This window comes from Thalia democratica, unplaced genomic scaffold (genome assembly GCF_965202585.1).
Source record: "Thalia democratica unplaced genomic scaffold, ktThaDemo2.hap1.1 HAP1_SCAFFOLD_1852, whole genome shotgun sequence".
Classification (NCBI taxonomy): Eukaryota; Metazoa; Chordata; class Thaliacea; order Salpida; family Salpidae; genus Thalia; species Thalia democratica.
Window position 1 is genome coordinate 1 of NW_028140654.1, and position 19799 is coordinate 19799.

The 19799-nt window shown below is 25.8% G+C and overlaps 1 protein-coding gene across 1 annotated transcript; it reads left to right on the plus strand.

Annotated features, from left to right (window-relative positions):
• Positions 1–13530: 13530 nt before the first annotated feature.
• LOC145848931 (haloacid dehalogenase-like hydrolase domain-containing 5) lies at positions 13531–18371 on the plus strand. The gene is made up of 8 exons (XM_082954105.1): positions 13531–13659; positions 14737–14934; positions 15623–15744; positions 16035–16193; positions 16615–16770; positions 17288–17473; positions 17834–17944; positions 18182–18371. Exons 1-8 carry the CDS (start codon positions 13531–13533, stop codon positions 18369–18371), a joined length of 1251 nt encoding a protein of 416 aa, XP_082810231.1.
• The last annotated feature ends 1428 nt before the right edge of the window (positions 18372–19799 follow it).

Below are 19799 nucleotides of genomic sequence, written 5' to 3' on the forward strand. Positions count from 1 at the left end.
CCATTAAAGCCAAAAATCTAATATGGGAATGTTAAAATTAGGACTTTTAGCTCAAAAAAGGTGTACACCCTTAAATTTCATAAATAAAATACACCTTTAATATTATTAAAAAAAATATTTTAAGTAGCTTTTATACAAAAAATTACAAAAATTGACTATAAATACTTAGCATAGACTTGTTTAAATTCACAAAACTTAATAGAAAAACTAAAAACACAGTGATAAAAAGAAGAAACCCAGCTCAAAACAAATAAATAATACTTAAAAATTTTAATCATCAAAAACGCCACTTTGTGCCAGTAAATAGAATGATAATGCCAGCACATAATTTAAGGAAAAAGATGGAGCCAAACTGCAGTAATCTCTCGCTTATTTACGCACATTGTGTCCACAGAAAAAGTGCGTAAAGATACGAGAGATTGTAAAGATACAAGAAGTACCAAATATACTAATTATAATGGCTGTTTTTTGATATTGCTTCTAGTTAAAAGAAAACTGGGGACTTTCTCACTTTTAACAATTTGTTTACTTTATTTATAAATATGAAAACAAAAAATAAAACTATGAAGATATTAAAAAAAAAATTTGAATTTATATAAAACAACAATACTTGTAGAAAAATTTTAATTATTTTAATAATAAGTAGATTTTATCTTTATCTTTATTTTTATGTGACTTATTTGATATTTAACATTTATATTCTATTCTACTTAGCAATTTCAATTTGAAATTAAGCATTTGTTTACAACTAAGAAATGGTGTAGTGTCTATATTAAAATTTCTTTCTATAGCCTTATACAAAAATATGCATTTGGTGCTGTAATGGGATTTCTTCTTTTAAACAAAAGTATATAAATTAATCTGTTATTATTAACAAAATTTCTGATATACTGAGGTATAACTAAATGTTTATCAACTATTCAAGAAACATAAGTTTACAAAGTCTAAAGAAATAGAGAGGTAAGTTAGCATTTAAAAACATATTTTTAATTAAAAATGTACAATAAACCTACTTTGTGCAATATTAAAAATTTTTTTTTGAGGTTTTTTAGAATTCTATAATGTGTAACTAAACAAGAGTGCGTAAAGATGCAATAGGTTACTGTAAAAAATTTCTGATTATAAGAATAGTTTTATTAATTTGGGTAACACTTAGTATACATTGAGATCAATATTAGTTTAGTGAAAAGTTAAATGAAAACATCAACTGTTTTTGACCTTAGCAAAACTAAAAATATTGTTAAGAATATTGATACATAATAAGTACTGTTTAATCTAAATATTAAAAAAATATAAGACTTAAACCAAAACAGATGGTTATAGAATTTTTAAAAGCAATAGCAGGCTAAATTTTCTTAGAAAAGATATTATTAGACTAGGCTAAAATATTAACATTTTTAAAAAATATAAATCACATTAGAACTTATCAACAACTGTTGAAAGTTAAAAAATAACAATGCAGGGTAGAAACTCTGTAAAAATGTATTTAAAGCAGCTTATTGTGGATTAAATTTTGTTGGATATTTGAATTTCGGAATTTTTTTTAAAATTATACCTTTTTATTTTAAACTTAACTCACTAAAATCTCAATTTAAACATTCAGTTATAAAAATATAATCTTAATAAAAAAAAATTTGAAAGCCTTTTTAGAGGACTGTTAAAGTTCAGTTCTAAATCCACTGTGTTCAAAATCCACCCATTTTTTTTATACTTTCTTTATTTATTAATTTATTTTATATATTTTTTGCATTTTATTTATTTATTTTTTACTATCACTGTTACCCTAACCCTCGTTTGGTAAGTGGTTCTTGAAATTGACTGGATGGATTTTGATTGGGTGGATTTTGATCGTGGGTGGATTTTGAACGTGTTCCCTAAATAATAACATAAGCTACTGCACAAAATGGTGCTTATAAAAACAACACCACTTGAGTATTTAGCTCAAATAATTTTATATTTTGGCAAATACTACAAAAACACCAAAAATACCAAAGGGTGGCTTTGTGGCATTTGCCAAATACAAAACTATTGATCTTAAGTTAAAAGGTTCTTATTTTTATAAACACCCTACTGCACACACAATTATGAAAAGTAGCATAAGTACTCTGGGGTCTAACTTATTAAAAATTACAAAATTAATTAAAAAACAAATTATATTGAAAGTGTATAAACTAGATGTAATTTAAATCTAGAAAAAATCTGATCTGTTTTTATCAAAAAAACAAAAACTATCCTGATTTAATAAATTAAACTTAAATGTCCTGAGTATCTGGAGTCATATTGAGATTAAAAAAAAATCTGAATATCCTGAGTATCCAGAGCTTGTGGCATCTCTGATGCTCTAAATTATCCAATAAACAAAAATAATATTTAAAAAGTAAAAATATTGGTGGCTAGTCATTTGGAAAACACTCACAAAGTTTTAATTCTAATGTTAAAAATCACAAAGTGTGGGGAGGTCATGAAGATCAAAAACCAAAGCAAGTGCTTACCAACAATTAAACAATATAAAAACAACCACTATAGGTTAACCCATTGTCAATATTTACTAATTATTTAAGCCAAAAAAGAAAATACGAACTTTCACAACTATGGTCAATTGATTGGTATGGAGAAAGACCTTTTAACCATGCACTTACAGACTATTAAACTTTGTAAACATTCTTTTGAGCATTATTAATTTATACATCAATTAAACAAATGAACATAAATACTATAAACGTATTTGAAAAACTTTATTATAATTTTGAAATAAAAAATGGCAAATGGTATAAATTTAAACCTATTATAGTCAATATTGACCATATAGACTAAGAAGTAATATTGGCACTAGGGTGCATTTGTTGCCCCAAACTTAGAGTTAAGCTTAGTCTAACTTTTTGTGTGTGGCAAATCACTTACAAAAAACAAATAAAAAAAGCTTTCTAGATTTTACAAACGTCACGCTATTTACATTTTACTGAAATCATCACAAAAACACATTCTAGGTGTTTCACAATTTTAAGAAAGCTTCTTGGAGGGATTTCTTGGTTTCTTCAAAAAAACTAAAAAATGACCAAAAATAATAAAAAAATACAGAAAATATAAAAATATTTTAATTAAAATTTCTTCAAATGGTCTATAAGTGTGAAGAATGTGTTTTTTGGAATGATTGCTACATGTAAAAAAAACTCAGCCAAAAACTTGAAGGTTGAAGTTTTAAGGTTCCATACAATTTACATAGGGGTTGTTTTCAGAAAATATAAATATCGTGATTAAGGTAAAAGCTACACATTTTTTTTTTGATTTCTATTAATGTGATTTCATACCTACAAAAAAAATTGACTAAGCAAAATTCTAAAAATGTGATTTTTGAAGAGCAATAGATGCACCCTAATGGCCACAACACTGCTTCCTCCCTTATATTTAAACTTTTACGATCACATTTTTAGTTGCCTTTTCTACAAGTGCAAACAAAAAAATAACACAAAAATATTATTCAATAATAAACAAGAAGGGAAATTGATAATGTCACCATGAAAGATGATTTTAGTTTAGTCCATAAAAAGTATTTTAAAAATTCCTAAAAACACCACCAAATGTAAAAGATAATTACATTATTTTAAACCTTGTACAGGGTAACCACTTGTTTATTCAAAAATTTTTCCAGGTTTTCCAAATTTCTTCCAGGTTTTTGAAAGTACACATTTTTGGGTCTATTTATAGTTTAGAGTTAAGTAAAAGGTAAGACACTGTGTTAAATACTATAAAAACATTGAAAAGATACTGTAAAGCTACTTTAAATGTGTTTTTTAATAAAAATATGTTTGATGATGACAAAATTATTTTACTTATATGATAGATATTTTGAGTCAAATCAAAATTTTATTACTAAACATGTAAAAACTGCTGAAATTCCAGGATTTTTTCTAAATTTGTCAAAGTCCAGGTATTTTTTCCTAAATTGTCAAATTCCAGGTTTCCAGGTAAAGTGGCAACCCTGATATATACACTATATGCAATTTAACAATGATTATACAGGGTTGCCACTCGTTTTTTCAAATTTTTTCCCATGTTTTCCAAATTTCTTTCAGGTTTTTAAAAGTACACATTTTTAGGTCTATTTTTAGTTTTAAGTTAATTTCTATTTAAGAAACTGTGTTAAATGGTTTAAAACTATTGAAAAGATACTGCAAAGTTACTTTAAATGTGTTTCTTAATAAAAAAATTTTTGATGATGACAAAAAATCCTAAATATATGATAGATTTTTTTGTCAAATTAAAATTTTACAACTGAAAATGATAAAATTATTAAAAATTCCAGGTTTTTCCATTTTTTTTTTCAAAATTTCTCAAATTCCAGGTTTTTCCAGGTTTCCAGGTAAAGTGGCAACCCTGATTATACCATGTACTTTATATGTAAACAAAACTTAATGATTTTGTTGTAAAATTTTTTGTTACTTATTGATACTGCACATTTTTGATTAGCTAGATTTAGATGTTTAAATTATAGTTTTAGATTAAAAAAGTATTAAAAAGCACCTACTTTTATAATAGTGAAAATTGTTAAAATTCCAGGCTTTTCCAGGTTTTTTTCAAAATTTCTCAAAAACCAATTTTTCAAGGTTTTTTTTTTTGGCTAAAATGTCAAATTTCAGGTTTTTCAAGGTTTCCAGGTAAAGTGGCAACCCTACTTGTAAGAATAAAAATTTGTTGCTTACCTTACAGGGGTGCGTACTTTGTCAATGTATTTATTTTGTTAATTAAAGAATTATGGTTTAAAGAGCCTTAATAAATGAATATGAATATAATTTCAGTTTGATATTAGTGCAGCATCATCCTAGCTAACTACAAATATCTATGGAATTTTTTTTTTTAGTTTGTCATCATAACTATTGAATTGATTAAACTTCAACAAAAAGGTAAAGTAACAGTTTTTTGTATTCTAAAAACAAATCTTCATAACTTGCAGTATTTTTCAGACTTAACTCTAACTGTCAACTGACAAGAGAGAAAAGTGATAAATTAATGATTACCTATATTTAATTTGACAAGTATACAATTTTAACTAACAAATTGAAATTTTTATATAAACATAAGTTATCTAATTCCACCATCATTCATTGAAAATAAACAATTTGGATCAGTTGGCATACACTTTTAAAATTTCATAAAGATTTTGTTACTCTGGTACATCCCCTACAAAGTATTAAAGTGATTTTATACAAAAACAAGAGACCAGAAGATAATATTTAAAATAACTTTAGTTGGGTAGGAGTTTAATATGCACAAATGGTAACTTTTGCACGAAGGGTCATATGTGCACGAAGACGCTTTTGCACGGCGTCAATTTCGCACAAGGATTCACTTTTTGAAAAATGGTCACTTTTATATGGGTTGAAAATTTTTAATTTTCTTAGTTCATTTATTATTATTACTTTTTTAATATAACTAACACCCCGTAACCCTTACTCACGGTCGGTTTTTTTTTTCTTTTGGTTTTTCGTAACTTCATTGTTTTTTATTACTTTCTTGCTTTATTTTGATTAATAATTTTTATTAGATATTTTTTATATATTTTTTTTTCTATAACTGTTACCCCTAAGCCTAACCCTTACCCTTGGTTAGTAACTGTTTTTTTCATGAATTTATTTGTTTTTTTTTTAATTCTAATTTTGTTTTAATACTTTTTATTAATATTATTAATTTTTTGTTGTTTATTTTTATTATCACTGCAAACCCCCTCACCCTTACCACCGGTCGGTATTTTTTTGCTTTTTTAAATTAATTTATCTCTTTTTAAATTACTTTCTTGTTAACTTTCTTATTTTATTTTAAAATTCTATAACTTTTTATTTTTTACTCTCATGCAAAATTGACCGTTCGTGTATAAAGTCTTCGTTAAAAAGTATTCCTTTGTGCGTATTTGACCCTTCGTGTAAAAGTTTTTTCGTGGATATTTGACCCGTTTCCAGTTTAACTGTCATTATAATTAAATTTATATTGTTTTACTAAGTTTTTTATGTTCAATTTATTATAAATTTTAAACATAAAACCTAAACATTTCTAAAACTAAGTCGTTTACATACCTTTCTTTAGCATTTTATTTTAAATAAGCTAAAAAATAAATTTTAATTAAAAAGTAAATGTGTAATCTTACAGATCGTCTTATGAAATTTTTTTTTTATATGAAGCATTTATAAACTGCTTCAAAAAATAATTAGTTTTCAAAGTCGCTATATCTATTTAAAATATCAACAATAATTCATTAACTATTTTTACATACTGTTTTTTGTTTGTTTTGCCATCTCTGGTTACTTAATAATGTATTTAAAGTATTTTTAATTATATGAGTTTTCGTTAATCTTAATAGCTTTTACACCCTAAATTCGTTTTGTGTCTAGTTTTGTTTAATAAAATACAATGGAAACTGTTTTTAAGACGATGTATAAGTATCAAAGAAAAAATAGTTTTGCACTTATCTTGAAATTCTAAACTTAGACTGTTAATATCTTTATTTTTAGTATTGCTAGATTTTAGATGATACTATTTTAACATAGATCACATTGCCTTTTAGAAAAACTCAATATAGCCGAGTTTTATCTTCATGGCAATTATGTTAAGATAGGCGTTCTTAAACAAGCCTATAAAACAAATTCATTACAAATAAAACCAACAGCTAACATTGTGAACTTATCTAATTTACTTATTTCATATATGCCTGATTAGAAAGTATAGGTTTAAGTGGTAACAAATTGGTATATACGGAAACGTTCAAGATCCACCCGCTATCAAAATCAACCCGATAAAAATCCACACAGTCAATTTCGAGAACCGCTTACCGAACGAGGATAAGGATTAGGGGTAACAGTGGTAGTGAAAAATTAATAAAAAATAAATAAATACCAATAAATGCATAAAGTAAATTACTAAATAAAGAAATGGAAAAAAAAATTGGGTGGACTTAATAGTATACCAATATACAGATGGTTAAAAAGTGTGTTTAGAACTAATAAAAGTACATAAATTGTTACACATGTTTCTTTTTTATATTTTTTTTGAAATTTTCAGCCTTAAAGTTTTTAAACTTGTATTAGGTAAAACTAAAAATAAAAGAGCTTTAATAACGTAAATAGTTTAAAATAGTAATTAGAAGTATATTTAATAAAAAACTAAGAATGCGCTGTTTTAGGAAATTTTTCATGACCTTTTTTTTACTTTAAGTAATTTTAACAATAACATTAAGTTTTACTAAAGTTTGTTTTGAAAATAAGTTTTTTTAAACAAATAAGTTAAATGCTTAAGTCAAAAACTTTACAGATTATGTAAAATTAGAGTTCTAAAGCTATTGGTTATTGTTCTTTTAATACTAGGTATAAAGATTTTTTTTAAGCCCTGCCTAAAAAATAAATTTATATTCGATTTTGAAATCGCAACATAGTGGTATCTATTTTTATTTCAAGATAAACCTGATGGTATATGAGACATTGAAGTAGAGTAAAGAACTTTTATGCTTAAGTTTATAGTTGCTTTGATATATAAATTTTGTTAGAAAAGCTAGCGTTTTTTAAGTTTATTTGAAAAATTAAAATTAGCAATTTGTTTATTTAAACATTTAAAAGGTAGAAACTAAGTTAAAGTAAAGTATAAAAGTACTTGTAAAGTTAACACAAGTATAAAAGAAGTATAATAAAATCAATAATCATGATACCAAGGATAAATCTTTAACTTTAAAATAAGTTTGTATTGTAAAACTTAAAAAATGAAGTTAAACTTGTGTTTGCTTTTAAAACTTACATCAATTGAAAGCAACATGTAGTTTAAAAGGTATTACATATTGGCACTAGCATATTAAAAAAAATCAATTAGTTGTAAAACAGCAAAAACTCAATTTTCATTGCAATTTAAAGAAAGATTGAAAAAATAATACTACAATTATAGACTTTTTCAATAAACGATTTATTTGTACATTACTTTTAGTTCACTTTTGTAGTAAAACAAACCTTAGTTTAAGTTTAACATGAGTGTTTGGCTTGGTCTTAATTGTGTAAAAAAAGAAAGCTTTTATTTGCTTAAGTTATTTTACTAATTTGAAACACTAGGTAGTATCAAGTATTCCTAAAAAATGGATAAAATAATCTTTACTGCTTGTTTTATAACAATCTAACAAAGTGTTAAGCACATCTAAACAATACTTTACTTACTTAATGATGACGCGTTTAAAAGTACTTTAATGAGTAATAACGAGTTTAAAATAAACATTTTATTGTTTTTTTATGAAGTATATTTTTATATATAAACAAATGTTAGAGGCAAAACAAAATTTCGGACAATTACTTGAAAATTTGTAAAAGTTGTCAAATTGGCAAATTTTGAGACAAGAATCACGGGTTGAAAAACTAAAACACTATAATATTATTACTAAAAATTTGAAAGCACAAATACGAACAACTACCTGTAAAGACTTAACAAAAAATTTACCTTAAAATAAAACTTTACTTGAAATAATACTAAGAACTGAAATTTGAGAACAACAAAAAAAAAACAGTTTGGTTGCCAGAAACAAGTGAGTTCACAGAAATCCATCCCCAGCCAACTACATTACCTGAGTTTCATCATTAACGAAACTTGGAGGCTTACAACTCCCATCGAGCTATTTAGAAGTGATACGGAATCAAAGTTGTTTCTAAACTTTTATGTTGTTCATTCAAATATATTACTTCTTGCTTATAAAATGTTCATAATTCAAACAGAAAATTTAGCAGCAAAAATTAAAAAGATTTTTTTTAACATTCCTAGTTTCTACCACAAAGCTATATTTTTAAAATTAGTCAAATTCAGGAGCAAACTTTTTTTAAACCTTAGTTTTTATGTGTTACTAAACAATTAAATAGTTTTATTATTATTTATATATCTTTTCTTTTACTTAAATATATTATTGTATTTTGAACTTCCTATTTTAATTTTTTTTCTGCAAAAAAAAAAAAAAGAAACTGCTGCCTAATCTTTTTTTGCAATCAATAATTTGCATCAAGTATTTAAAAAAATAGTTTTACATTATCAAATGAACTAAAACTATTTGATAAAAGAAAACTTATCTTAAATCAAAAACAGAAGTTACTTAAACAAAAATAAAATATAATAAAAAAAAACAACTTTATTTACCGATAAAAAAGCGCTTAATAAATTTGGTCCAAGGACCTGGCGTACAAAATAAATATTTCAGTTATCGAGTGGTACACTACTTTAATACAGTTAAATGTCTTGTCTAGGACGTATAACTAAAAATTTAACTTATTAAGCCTTAAATTAATAAAATTTATTTTGATAGTATTCACTAACAATAAAAATAAGTATTTGTCTCTACACAAACTATTCTACTAGTTCACTAAATAATTTTCCTTGTACACTTTTGTACAACGATTTGTACAGTTTTTTAAACAGACCAGTTTTCTAAAAACTCTAATATATATTTAAAGTCTTTATAATTTAAATTATTTTTATAGTTCATTTTGATTATAGATTTGTTTAAAAAGTTAAAGAAATTGAATAAACATAGTCGTTAAAAAAAAAGCATGCTGTTTATAGATAGTATTAAAATACAAATAAATACAGCAATATTTCTCCTTTATATAAATGTAATAATGAAGAATAATTGAAAACATCTATGGACTACAAAGAGACTATAGATAGAATACAAAATTTTACAAAAAGTTACTACCAAAAGAATGAAACTAAATTTAAGTATTAATTTTACTACTTTTTTGTTTTTTCATTAAAGTTTGTGACATCAAATGTACAAAAGGTTCGGATATCCACTTTAAATGCTCTAATTTATAAAATTTGCATGATAAGTTGATGCTTTTCAAATTATTAAGCAACATATTAATAATTAAAAAAATTATTAAACTTTATAGATTATCAATAGTGTTTGGGTTATAAAACAGAGATAGGCGTTTAATTTCTCTGTTAGCTTTTTGCTGCGAAACTTTGTTTGTATAGCTTATACTTTTCACGTTTACAATTAAAAAAACTAAGTCTTTCAGTTTACCATTAAGCATTTATTTGAAATTGATAAACAATTCTAGCTATAAATTTTTGAAAAAAAAGTTTTTTTTTTTAATTTTTGTTACTTCCTGGTTACTAACTAAAACTTAAACTAGGATCAAATATTTTTTTAGTATAAAATTATAAATACTGTATGTAATATTTTATACATCTCTATAATCAATCCTTAACTATCTACACAAGTAACAGATATGAACTTTCGAAAATTTGTTCAGCTTACCATTCCTATTACTAGAGATGTGTTGTGCACTAGTCCATAACTTTTAAATATGTTTGAGTATTAAAAGCAAATAGCTTACCTGCAAAGTTTTCTTTAAAGTGCTAAAAACTACTGAAACTCGAAACAAATCTATGTTTGATGTTATAACCAACAAAAAGCTGTCAACGTTAAATGTTTGAGAAAACTTAACTTATAGTTTTTAAATTTATTTAAACACGTGTTTTTGTACTAGTTTTGTAAAAGTCAACCAGTTTTTTTTTTCAACATTGGAAACCACAAAAACTTTATGAGTCAATAAATTCCCACGAACTTTTATTACACTACAGTTCGTTTATTTTAAACAGGAGTCTTTTAAATCAGCATCACGCTTTCTACACACAGAAAAAAATAGCATGTTTTATGTACTCAAGCAGTTAGCAGAAAAGATACCCTTCTGTTTTTTTTTTCAAAATGGACTGATTTTTTTTTTAAATGAAAAATTATATGCTTAAGAACCAATAGTAAAAAAGTACCTCAAATTTGTATTAAACAAATCAACTGATTATTTGTAAAAACTGCAAAAACTTTTGAGCCAACATAGTACCACAAGTTTATATAACACAACTGTCTCTTCACTTCAAGCAGGATTGTTCCACGCTTGTGCAGCACGCTTCTGACACGAGCTTATGTCTGAACAAATATTTGTGAAATTCGCGCGGCACAGCATCAGTGCTGCAAACATTTGAAACGTTGTTTGCTTGCTTTGTACTACTGAGGTGTTACGAAATTGTGTTTACTCGATAATTTTCATACTGGTTACAGTTATACAATAGCATCATGTAGTATTAGTGCAATCACGTTAACAATAAAAACAGTTGTGTAATAAATTAACCGAAAGTGCAGTACTAAGTTGTTTTGTAACACTTTTCATAAACTGATTGTAACTATTTTTTATGCAAAAAATAGTCGTATACATTTATAGCTTTGGATATTTTTTATTTTATTTTAAAGCAATTTACTTAAAGTCTTTTACATAGCTCTTTAATTGCTTATGAGCCAAAAAATAATTCAATTATAAGCTTTAGAACTTGATCTAATAAACAAAAAATATGAACTATTACTGTTATCGAGTACTATAAAACAATTTCAACATCAACATAGACAATCATTGTGAACTGTATCAAATAGTATAAAATAATCATGTATGAACTACTAGAATAGATATATAATTAAATATTTAAATACACAAAATTAAAACTTTATTAGCAGTCTGGTATCTAAACTATTAGAGTTTTATGTGGGCAGCTTTTCTAATCAAGTGAGAAGATTTTTCAGAAAAATATTTTACACACAGGTAAATAAAATAAAAAGTAAAAATTACAAAGGGCAAAACTGTAATAAATATTTAATAAGGACTACTAAATAGAGAAAATAAAATCAGAAAAAAAACTTTTTAAAATTTTAGTTTCACAGGTTGTTTTCAAGCTAAAATACGTCATGGGCCACAAATAGCTGCTTGGCAGGTCGTATGTTGCCCACCTCTAGTTTAATGATAAACATATGCTGTACTAAATATTTACAACTTTCTATTTTTTTGATTACTTGTATGTTTAAAGTTTTTCTAAGTTGATTGACAAAGTGATTTAAAAAAATTAAAATACTCTAGATTAGAAGACAGATAAAGGCACTTTAAAAAAAAACTCTATATAATTTTTTTAAGAAAATATTTTTTAAAACAAAACAACTGTTTTTACAGTTTATTGAAAATAGGTATGTTAAAAAAGAAATTAAATTTATAGGAGTAAGTCGTAATTACAAACTAATTTATTAATTGATTTTTTTTGTTCTTATAATATAACCCATAACTTTTAAGATTTTTAGAAAACTATAAATAAAAACGCCTATCAACAATTTCAGTTTATTGAAAACGTGCCAGGTATAAAAATAGCGCAAAGTTGTGAAAATTATCATCTTTTGTGGTAGTGTGTGCAAATATTTTTACTACAAATTTACCAAAGGTCAACTGGATATCTTGAAAAAAGTGGGTTTTGGTTTTGGAAATACAAATAAACTCGGAGTTTATTAAAGTTTAAAAACAATGCTGCACATGTCATGGCCATGAACTTGCTGTTAGGTAAATAAAAGTTTGATAAATATTATTAAGTAAACATTATAAGCGCATAAAAGCTCCGATCTGTAATTGTTTTAAGTGATTGACTAATTTTGTGAGTACAGTCGAATTGCAATTAAAACAATTTTCGAAGTTAAATAAAGTTTTTTTGGTTACTAAAAAACTTTATTTAAAACATTAGGCAACTGTAAAAATCTTGAAGTTTCTTTTATACTACCATTCTGGCTAAAAAATTATATTAAAATTATGGTTACAATGAGCATTTTGAATTTTATATATGAAAATATAGAAATTTTTCTAGCAAAGTGGACCATAAACTCTACTTGGTTTATACATTTAGATTATAAAAAAATGTTTTTAAGTGATAAGGTTTTGGCTTATTTTTACTTTTAGCTAATATAACAGCTTGCCAAATGTTCGATAGTCTTGTGATTGTCTAATCATCTGTAAACCAATGTTTTAAAAGCATTTATGGCTTGAATTATCTTTTAAAAGGATGATGTTTTTTGCTGTAAAATTATTGTTTAAAGATTGAATTGCATTGTTGGTAAGTATTATACTAAGCTTTTGACTTTTGCAATTTAAATGTGTTAAAACTTATAACCAGCTTTAGCTTTGTGTTTGTACAAGTGTTTTGTTGTAATTGTAAATTTAACTAAAATTTTTAACTAACTGAACAAAATAAAACGTTATTATCACATGCAAAAGTTAATTGCGTACATTATCATGAGCTGTTTTTTCAAGTTGTTATCAAGTATATCCGAGTTAATAAATATTATTGAGAACTTCAAGTACTAATCTGTAGTATTTGCGTAATATACACTGATTTTTTATTGGCCACTATATTTTTGTCAAGCAGTTTTTTTACTATATATAATTTTGAAAGGTTTGTAAATTAATGCATTCAAATTTGTTACTGTGACAACAAATTTTTACATTACTAAAACTTTGATTCATTAATGAGTATTTTACTTGTATCAAGTTATAATGTGAATTTTCATGTAAAATTTTCTATAAAGTTCTGTTGTATTAGTTAATTGTGTGTGGCTTAAAGAGACTTATCAGCTTTATACAGTTTAGACAATTTTTTTCATTATTTACGATTAATTAATTGAACATTTGTTTAGGTAATTTTTTCAAACACTAATAAAAAATGAAAGACTTGACTCCAGAAAACTCACCAAAAACCGCTGTTTCATCTAACAATGTAAAAACTGAAGAAATTTTAAGTTCTAACAAGAAATTAAGATTAGAAACTACTTCCAGAAGTTCCACAAATCAGGTTTGTTTAATAGATATCTGCTTAAAAGTAACTAAACATGGATTCTTTGAACATTCTGTAACAAGTATTGAAACAGTAATGAACTAATGTTTAAACTTTACCTTTGAGTAAATATATTTCAAACTATGTTTTTAGTACTTTAAAATTGTATATTATTTAAATAAAGTTATTAAAATTAAATATCTATAATAATAATAACAAACGTCTCAAAAAGTATTTCATTATAATGTTTCTGGTTATAGTTTATACAAAGCAACAACATTAAACTTAGCATGCTTGTATTAACTTAGCTTCTTGATACAAAGCACAACTTCTCTTTAACGCTTGAGTAAATATTATGTCATAATGAAAGATAAAATCGTTCAATTCAATTGCCTTGTGGTTTTACTACGCATAAAGTTGTAACATTTGTTCTCATTAGCTGCTATTTTGATTATAAAACTAAGTTCAAGCTTTTAGCTTGTATTAATAAGCCAGTTTTATTTTTATTTTTAATAAGATTGTTGGAAACTGTTTAAAACTTACAAATGGAAAAACTTGTCCATTTATTTATTAAAGTTATTTTATGCAGTATGAGTTGTTTAAAAAAGTTATTTTTGACATCATCTTTAAAGAACAGTTATAAAAGCATAACATGCTTGCTATCAAGTTATTGCTTACATAAAAGAGAGAAAGTAAGCTACAAAAGTTTTAATCTTTACTAACTTTTATTAATTAAATAAGTTTAGGTTTACAAACGTTTAAGCTGTTTTATAAGCACAATCTAATTTTAGTTTTAAAGTTCACTGCTTGTATTGAAAAATGAGCTCAAAAGTAAAGTCTAAACAATTAAGACAGTTTTTAGTATATTTTGTGTAATTGGAAATGTAATTTTATAAAGTTAAAACATGAATTTACTACAAACCACATCATATAAGCTGTTTTTAAAAGACAATCGAAAAAATGTCAATATGTTACTAGTCAAAACAAAGTTTATAGTTTTGTACCTATTTACCATAAATAGCTATGTAAAAACCGTGATAAAAAACTTAGTTTCAACAAAGTTATAAAGTTTTTAAAACAAAACAAAATTCACAGGGAGGTTTCGGCGTTTTGTTTGACATTGACGGCGTCCTACTCAGAGGGCACACTCCGATACCCCAGGCATCAGCAGCAATCAAGAAACTCATGAATGCCGAATGCGACGAATTCGTGGTTCCGACTCTGTTCTGCACCAATGCGTTCGGTTTGAAAAAGGTGAAAGCAGATATTCTGTCCAAAGCTCTCGGCGTAAAGGTTAGTTATAAAGTTGACTATTTTTATTATCAAGTTTTACTGGTAAGTTATTAAAATTGATACTTTTTTGTAAAGCAAACTCTAAATTTTAAAGAATTTTCCTTTTGAAAGTACTGCTTTTACACTAATTGTATGAATTAAACTTTAGTCTTGGAACTAAGTTGATAGGTCACAACTTATCAAAAGCTGTATTTTTTTATTCTTATAAACTTCGAAATTATATTTTACAAACACTTGAAACATTATAAATTTTGATTTATTTGTATTTATTACGTTAATGTGTACTAAGCTATACTTAAATTAAAAGCAAGTTAACGGCGAAAATACATTTGACTTGTCTTTCTTAAAAAGTAAACAAAACAAGTTAAAAAGACGCTGTATAGTAGTTAATGTTATAAACTTTTTGCACAAAAATCTGGTGGTGTACAAACTTAAAAACTATTTTAGAATGTTCAAAAAACTGTAAATTGCATTGCAAAAATTTGTGAAACAGATATTATAGTAAAATTTAACTACAGAAAAAGTTAGTACAAATTTGTAAGAAAGATGTTGAATATGCGTAAACCTAAATTAAAACTATACACTTATACCGGTAAAAAACAACACATAAAATTGAAGCGCCAAATTATTTTCAGTAGGTTTGTTAATTAATGTTTTGTATGGAAAACTAAATTTTAACTATATACAGATACCGGAGCACCTGATGGTGATGTCGCAGTCTCCATTAAGGGGAATGACCCACCTCCACAACAAAACTTGCCTCATATCAGGTCCCGAGCACGGCGGCGGGTCGGTGAAAGTAGCAAGAGAGTTAGTTTGTTTGATTGGTAAACTATAGAATACTTATGAGTAAATTAGTTAAAGGTATGAGCTGTAAAGAGTAAAAGTTTGTTAACAAAAATATTTTGTGAAATGTAGCTTAAGAAGTATAACTCAATATGTAGTGGTCAATTAGTATTATATTAAATTACTCACTGATAAAAATATATCTTGAACTGTATTTTAGCTGTGTAGCATTTTATACTGTTTAAAATGTTTTGAAGATAAGCCAATCGAACTAAAAGATTATCTTTATTGACCTGTGCACGTTTTTCAAACAGCATGGGATTCAAAAACATAGTGACGATAGACGACATCCGGGAGGCCAAACCTTACTTGGACTGGGTCGACAGAAAGAGGTGGCCGCTAGATGGCAGCAAAGTGGTGGAGAAAAAACTCCCCAAAATAGAAGCTATTATACTGCTCGGTGAGCCAGTGAGGTCAGTTTTTTGTTTTTGTGAATAATTTTCATTTAGGTTTACTACTAAACAATGAGAGTTTTGTTAAAATTAAGGGCTTACATCTTAAATTTGTGTAAACAAGTTGTGATCATTCAATGGGAAATAAACATGAAATTAATCTTATAAAACCTGTCACTATAAACAAGAAAAAGCTAATAACTACAAAAAACTTTGACTACACTTTATTTTCTTAAATATGCTTTTAGTTATTAACAAAACACCTTTTAGCTTTATACTGTTTACTTCTATATTGCTATTACGGTTTTACCTACTTTACTTTATTTAAATAGATTGTTTTTGAAAAATTGTTAGGTTACGTTAGCTTAATTATATTAACAAAACACAGAAAAAGCTAAATGCAGAGAAATAATTAAGAAAAAATAAAATTCTATACATATAGATGGGAGACGAACCTGCAAATACTTTATGACGTCATATCGTGCAACGGCGATCTGGACCTACTTTCTCCCGACAACATGACCAATCACGAGCAAGGTATTCCCATTGTGGCCGTCAACCTCGACCTCATGTGGATGGCCAAAGCTCCAACTCCGAGGTTGGTTGAATGTATATTATTAATTAGTATACTCGAAGTTAAAAGTTGATTAAGTTTGTGTTACAATACTAATTTTGTGGTTGTTTACAATCAAAACTTTATATAAGTCTTGGAAATTTAATGCTAAAAACTTAGACTAGTTAACTTAAGTAAACGTTTGTTAGTTTTAAAGCATTTCTGTCACATAATTTACTGAAAAACTATAAGCAGTTTTATAACACCTAAATAAACAACAAATTTCAAAACTCGAAGTAATTCTGTTGGTAATAAATCAAGAAGTTGATATTCTAAAATTTCAACATAGTAAAACTTCTATACAACATTTTATTCAAAATATACATAAATTAAGCATATAAAAAATTAAGTAAGTTTAAAGCTAAAAATAAATTTTCTAATTGAGTCAATAAACACGTTGAAAAACATCAAATATAGAAAATTCAAAGTATGAGCTTAAAAAATTAATAGCGAATACAATTAAACAAAAATATTTAAAAATAAGTATAAAAACTTTTTACAGATTTGGTCACGGGGCCTTTCTCAGCTGTTTGGAGGGAATTTACCTGAAATTCACGGGGAAGCCCCTGAAATACGACGCGTTGGTGGGCAAACCGAGCATTGTGACGTATGAGTACAGCAAGAAGTTGCTTAGCAACGCTGCCAAGGAGATGGGTCACCAGGGGCTTAACACAATATACGCTATCGGGTTGGTGATAAATAATATATCTGTTTAAAGATTTTAACTGTTGGTAAAAACATTTTTGTAGTTTTTCTAGAGTTATTAGTTTGAAACTTGATTATTTATAAAAAGCGTTATTTAGTTAAAAATTTAAAACACTACTATGCTGTAAATGTCTTCTTTCAAATGAAAAGTTTAACTGCTGCAAAAAATGATTAAATAAAAAAAATGTTTGCAGATAATTACTGTTCTATTAAATAAAATGAAACCGACCTTGTTAGACATTTTAACTTTATACTAAAAATCACTTGTTATCGTAGTACTGTTCTTAAATAAAAAAAAATTATAAAGAGTTTATTGTATACTGAAAACAAATAACTAATTTAGTGACAACCCTCTTACTGATATATACGGAGGAAATTTGTTCAATGAAAATTTAGAACAAAGTCAACTAAAAATAACAAAAACTTCAAATTTGGATGAAATGAGTGTTAACAGGTTTGTTTCATAATATTAAAAAACTAATTCATATATATAACTTCGATGAAAAAATCATAAAAGTTAATTTTTGTCTATTCCTTATCTTGAATAATTATGTCTTATTTCTAATTGTAGTTTGGACAGTTAATAGTCGAATATTTTTGTTGTTTGAACAATAATTTAGACAAGATTTAAAAATGTCACATAAATAAAAAACTCATACAATACTACAAATATGTTTATTTTCAAACACAGCTGCAAGTCGATACTGGTGTGCACGGGAATCTACCAGAAAAATTCCCCTAAACCAAGCACCGACACGGACATGGACCACGGCCACAGGGACTTACCCTACTGCGAGAAGCTGACCACACCTGACATGATTGTGGACCACGTGGGACACGCCATCGACAAAATATTCGACATCGAGAATAATAATAATTGAATAAAAGTTAAAAATGAACTTTTATGGTTAGAATTTTAATACTAGTTATTTTATTGAGAGTTTGAAAATGGATAAACAATGTTATGGTTTAAAAATTTAAGAAGTAAAGTTTTCAAGTTTGAAAATAATTTAAGAAATATGTTTCAAAGTTATTATACTAAAAACAATATATAAATTTGGATTTTTTTATTGAATTATATTACCATAATGATCATCGTGGTCGTTTTCAAAATAACTCTATTTTTTGCAAACCTACCTACTTAGAATTCAAACCTTTAAACTTTTACTTACCTAGAAAATGACCAAGCCAAAAAGTTTTGCTGTAAAAGTAATTCAATATATACTTTAAAATGAACACTGCTTAATTTTTTTTATATTTTTTTTAAAATTTTGGTTTCATTTGTTTGTTTTTGTTTGAAAACTTTTAAAAACTAGTTTGATTATAAAAAATGCCAAAAAATATTTTTTTAAACATTTTTTCAATGAAATAATTCTTTTCTATGTTTTTATTATTCAATAATTAAAATGTTAATTACTAAATTAATAAAAAGTTTCTAAATTTTCATATTTCAATCATTATTATTTCGTTTTTTTTTGTTTTTATTTTTGTTTTGTGCAAATAAAAATTTTTAAATGCCTAACAGTTTTTGAGTAATTATACTTAAAACCATAAATTACTGCAAAAAAAGAACATAATTTTGGTGTTTAAAATTAAAATAAAGTAAGCATAAGACAAAAAAAAATGTTGGCTACGCTTTATCAAAACGAAAATAAGAACGAAGTTACAAACATATCTCACTACATTTAGAAATAGTTTATATATTTATAGATAAACGTGTCAAATCATATTAAAGCAATCAAATTTTTCAAAATAAAAACATATTTAACATAAATAGTTTAGTTTAAGTCTTTAAATGTATTTAGAACTAAGTCTGTGAGCTCAACCGTAAAAATAGGAGATCTATAATTAATTAATCTTTGATTTCAAAAGCTCACTAAAGAGTATTACTTCAAATAGTTTAAAAAATAAAAAAACTATATGTCATATGTAAACATTTTAGTTTCGAAACAAGGGTTGTGAGATTTTAGGATAAGAACTGAATTTTTTAATTTCATTTAGTTCAGCAATTTTATTTTCACTTATGATTGCAAAAAGCAATCTAATATTTTCATTTTTGATTGCAACGAGCAATTGTTTTTGCGAAAACCCTTGTAATCTATAAACATTTTTTGTTTGAATTGCGGTTGAAAAGTTCACGGTCAACTCAAACAAACATTATTTTTAAGTTTTATTGCACTTATTTAGTTAATCATATGCTTGCAGACCACATCAAGCTGTCATGTTACTATCAAACAAATAAATATAAATATGAGATTTCACATAACCTTTTACTAAAAATACAAGTAAAAAAGTGTATACGTTTTCAT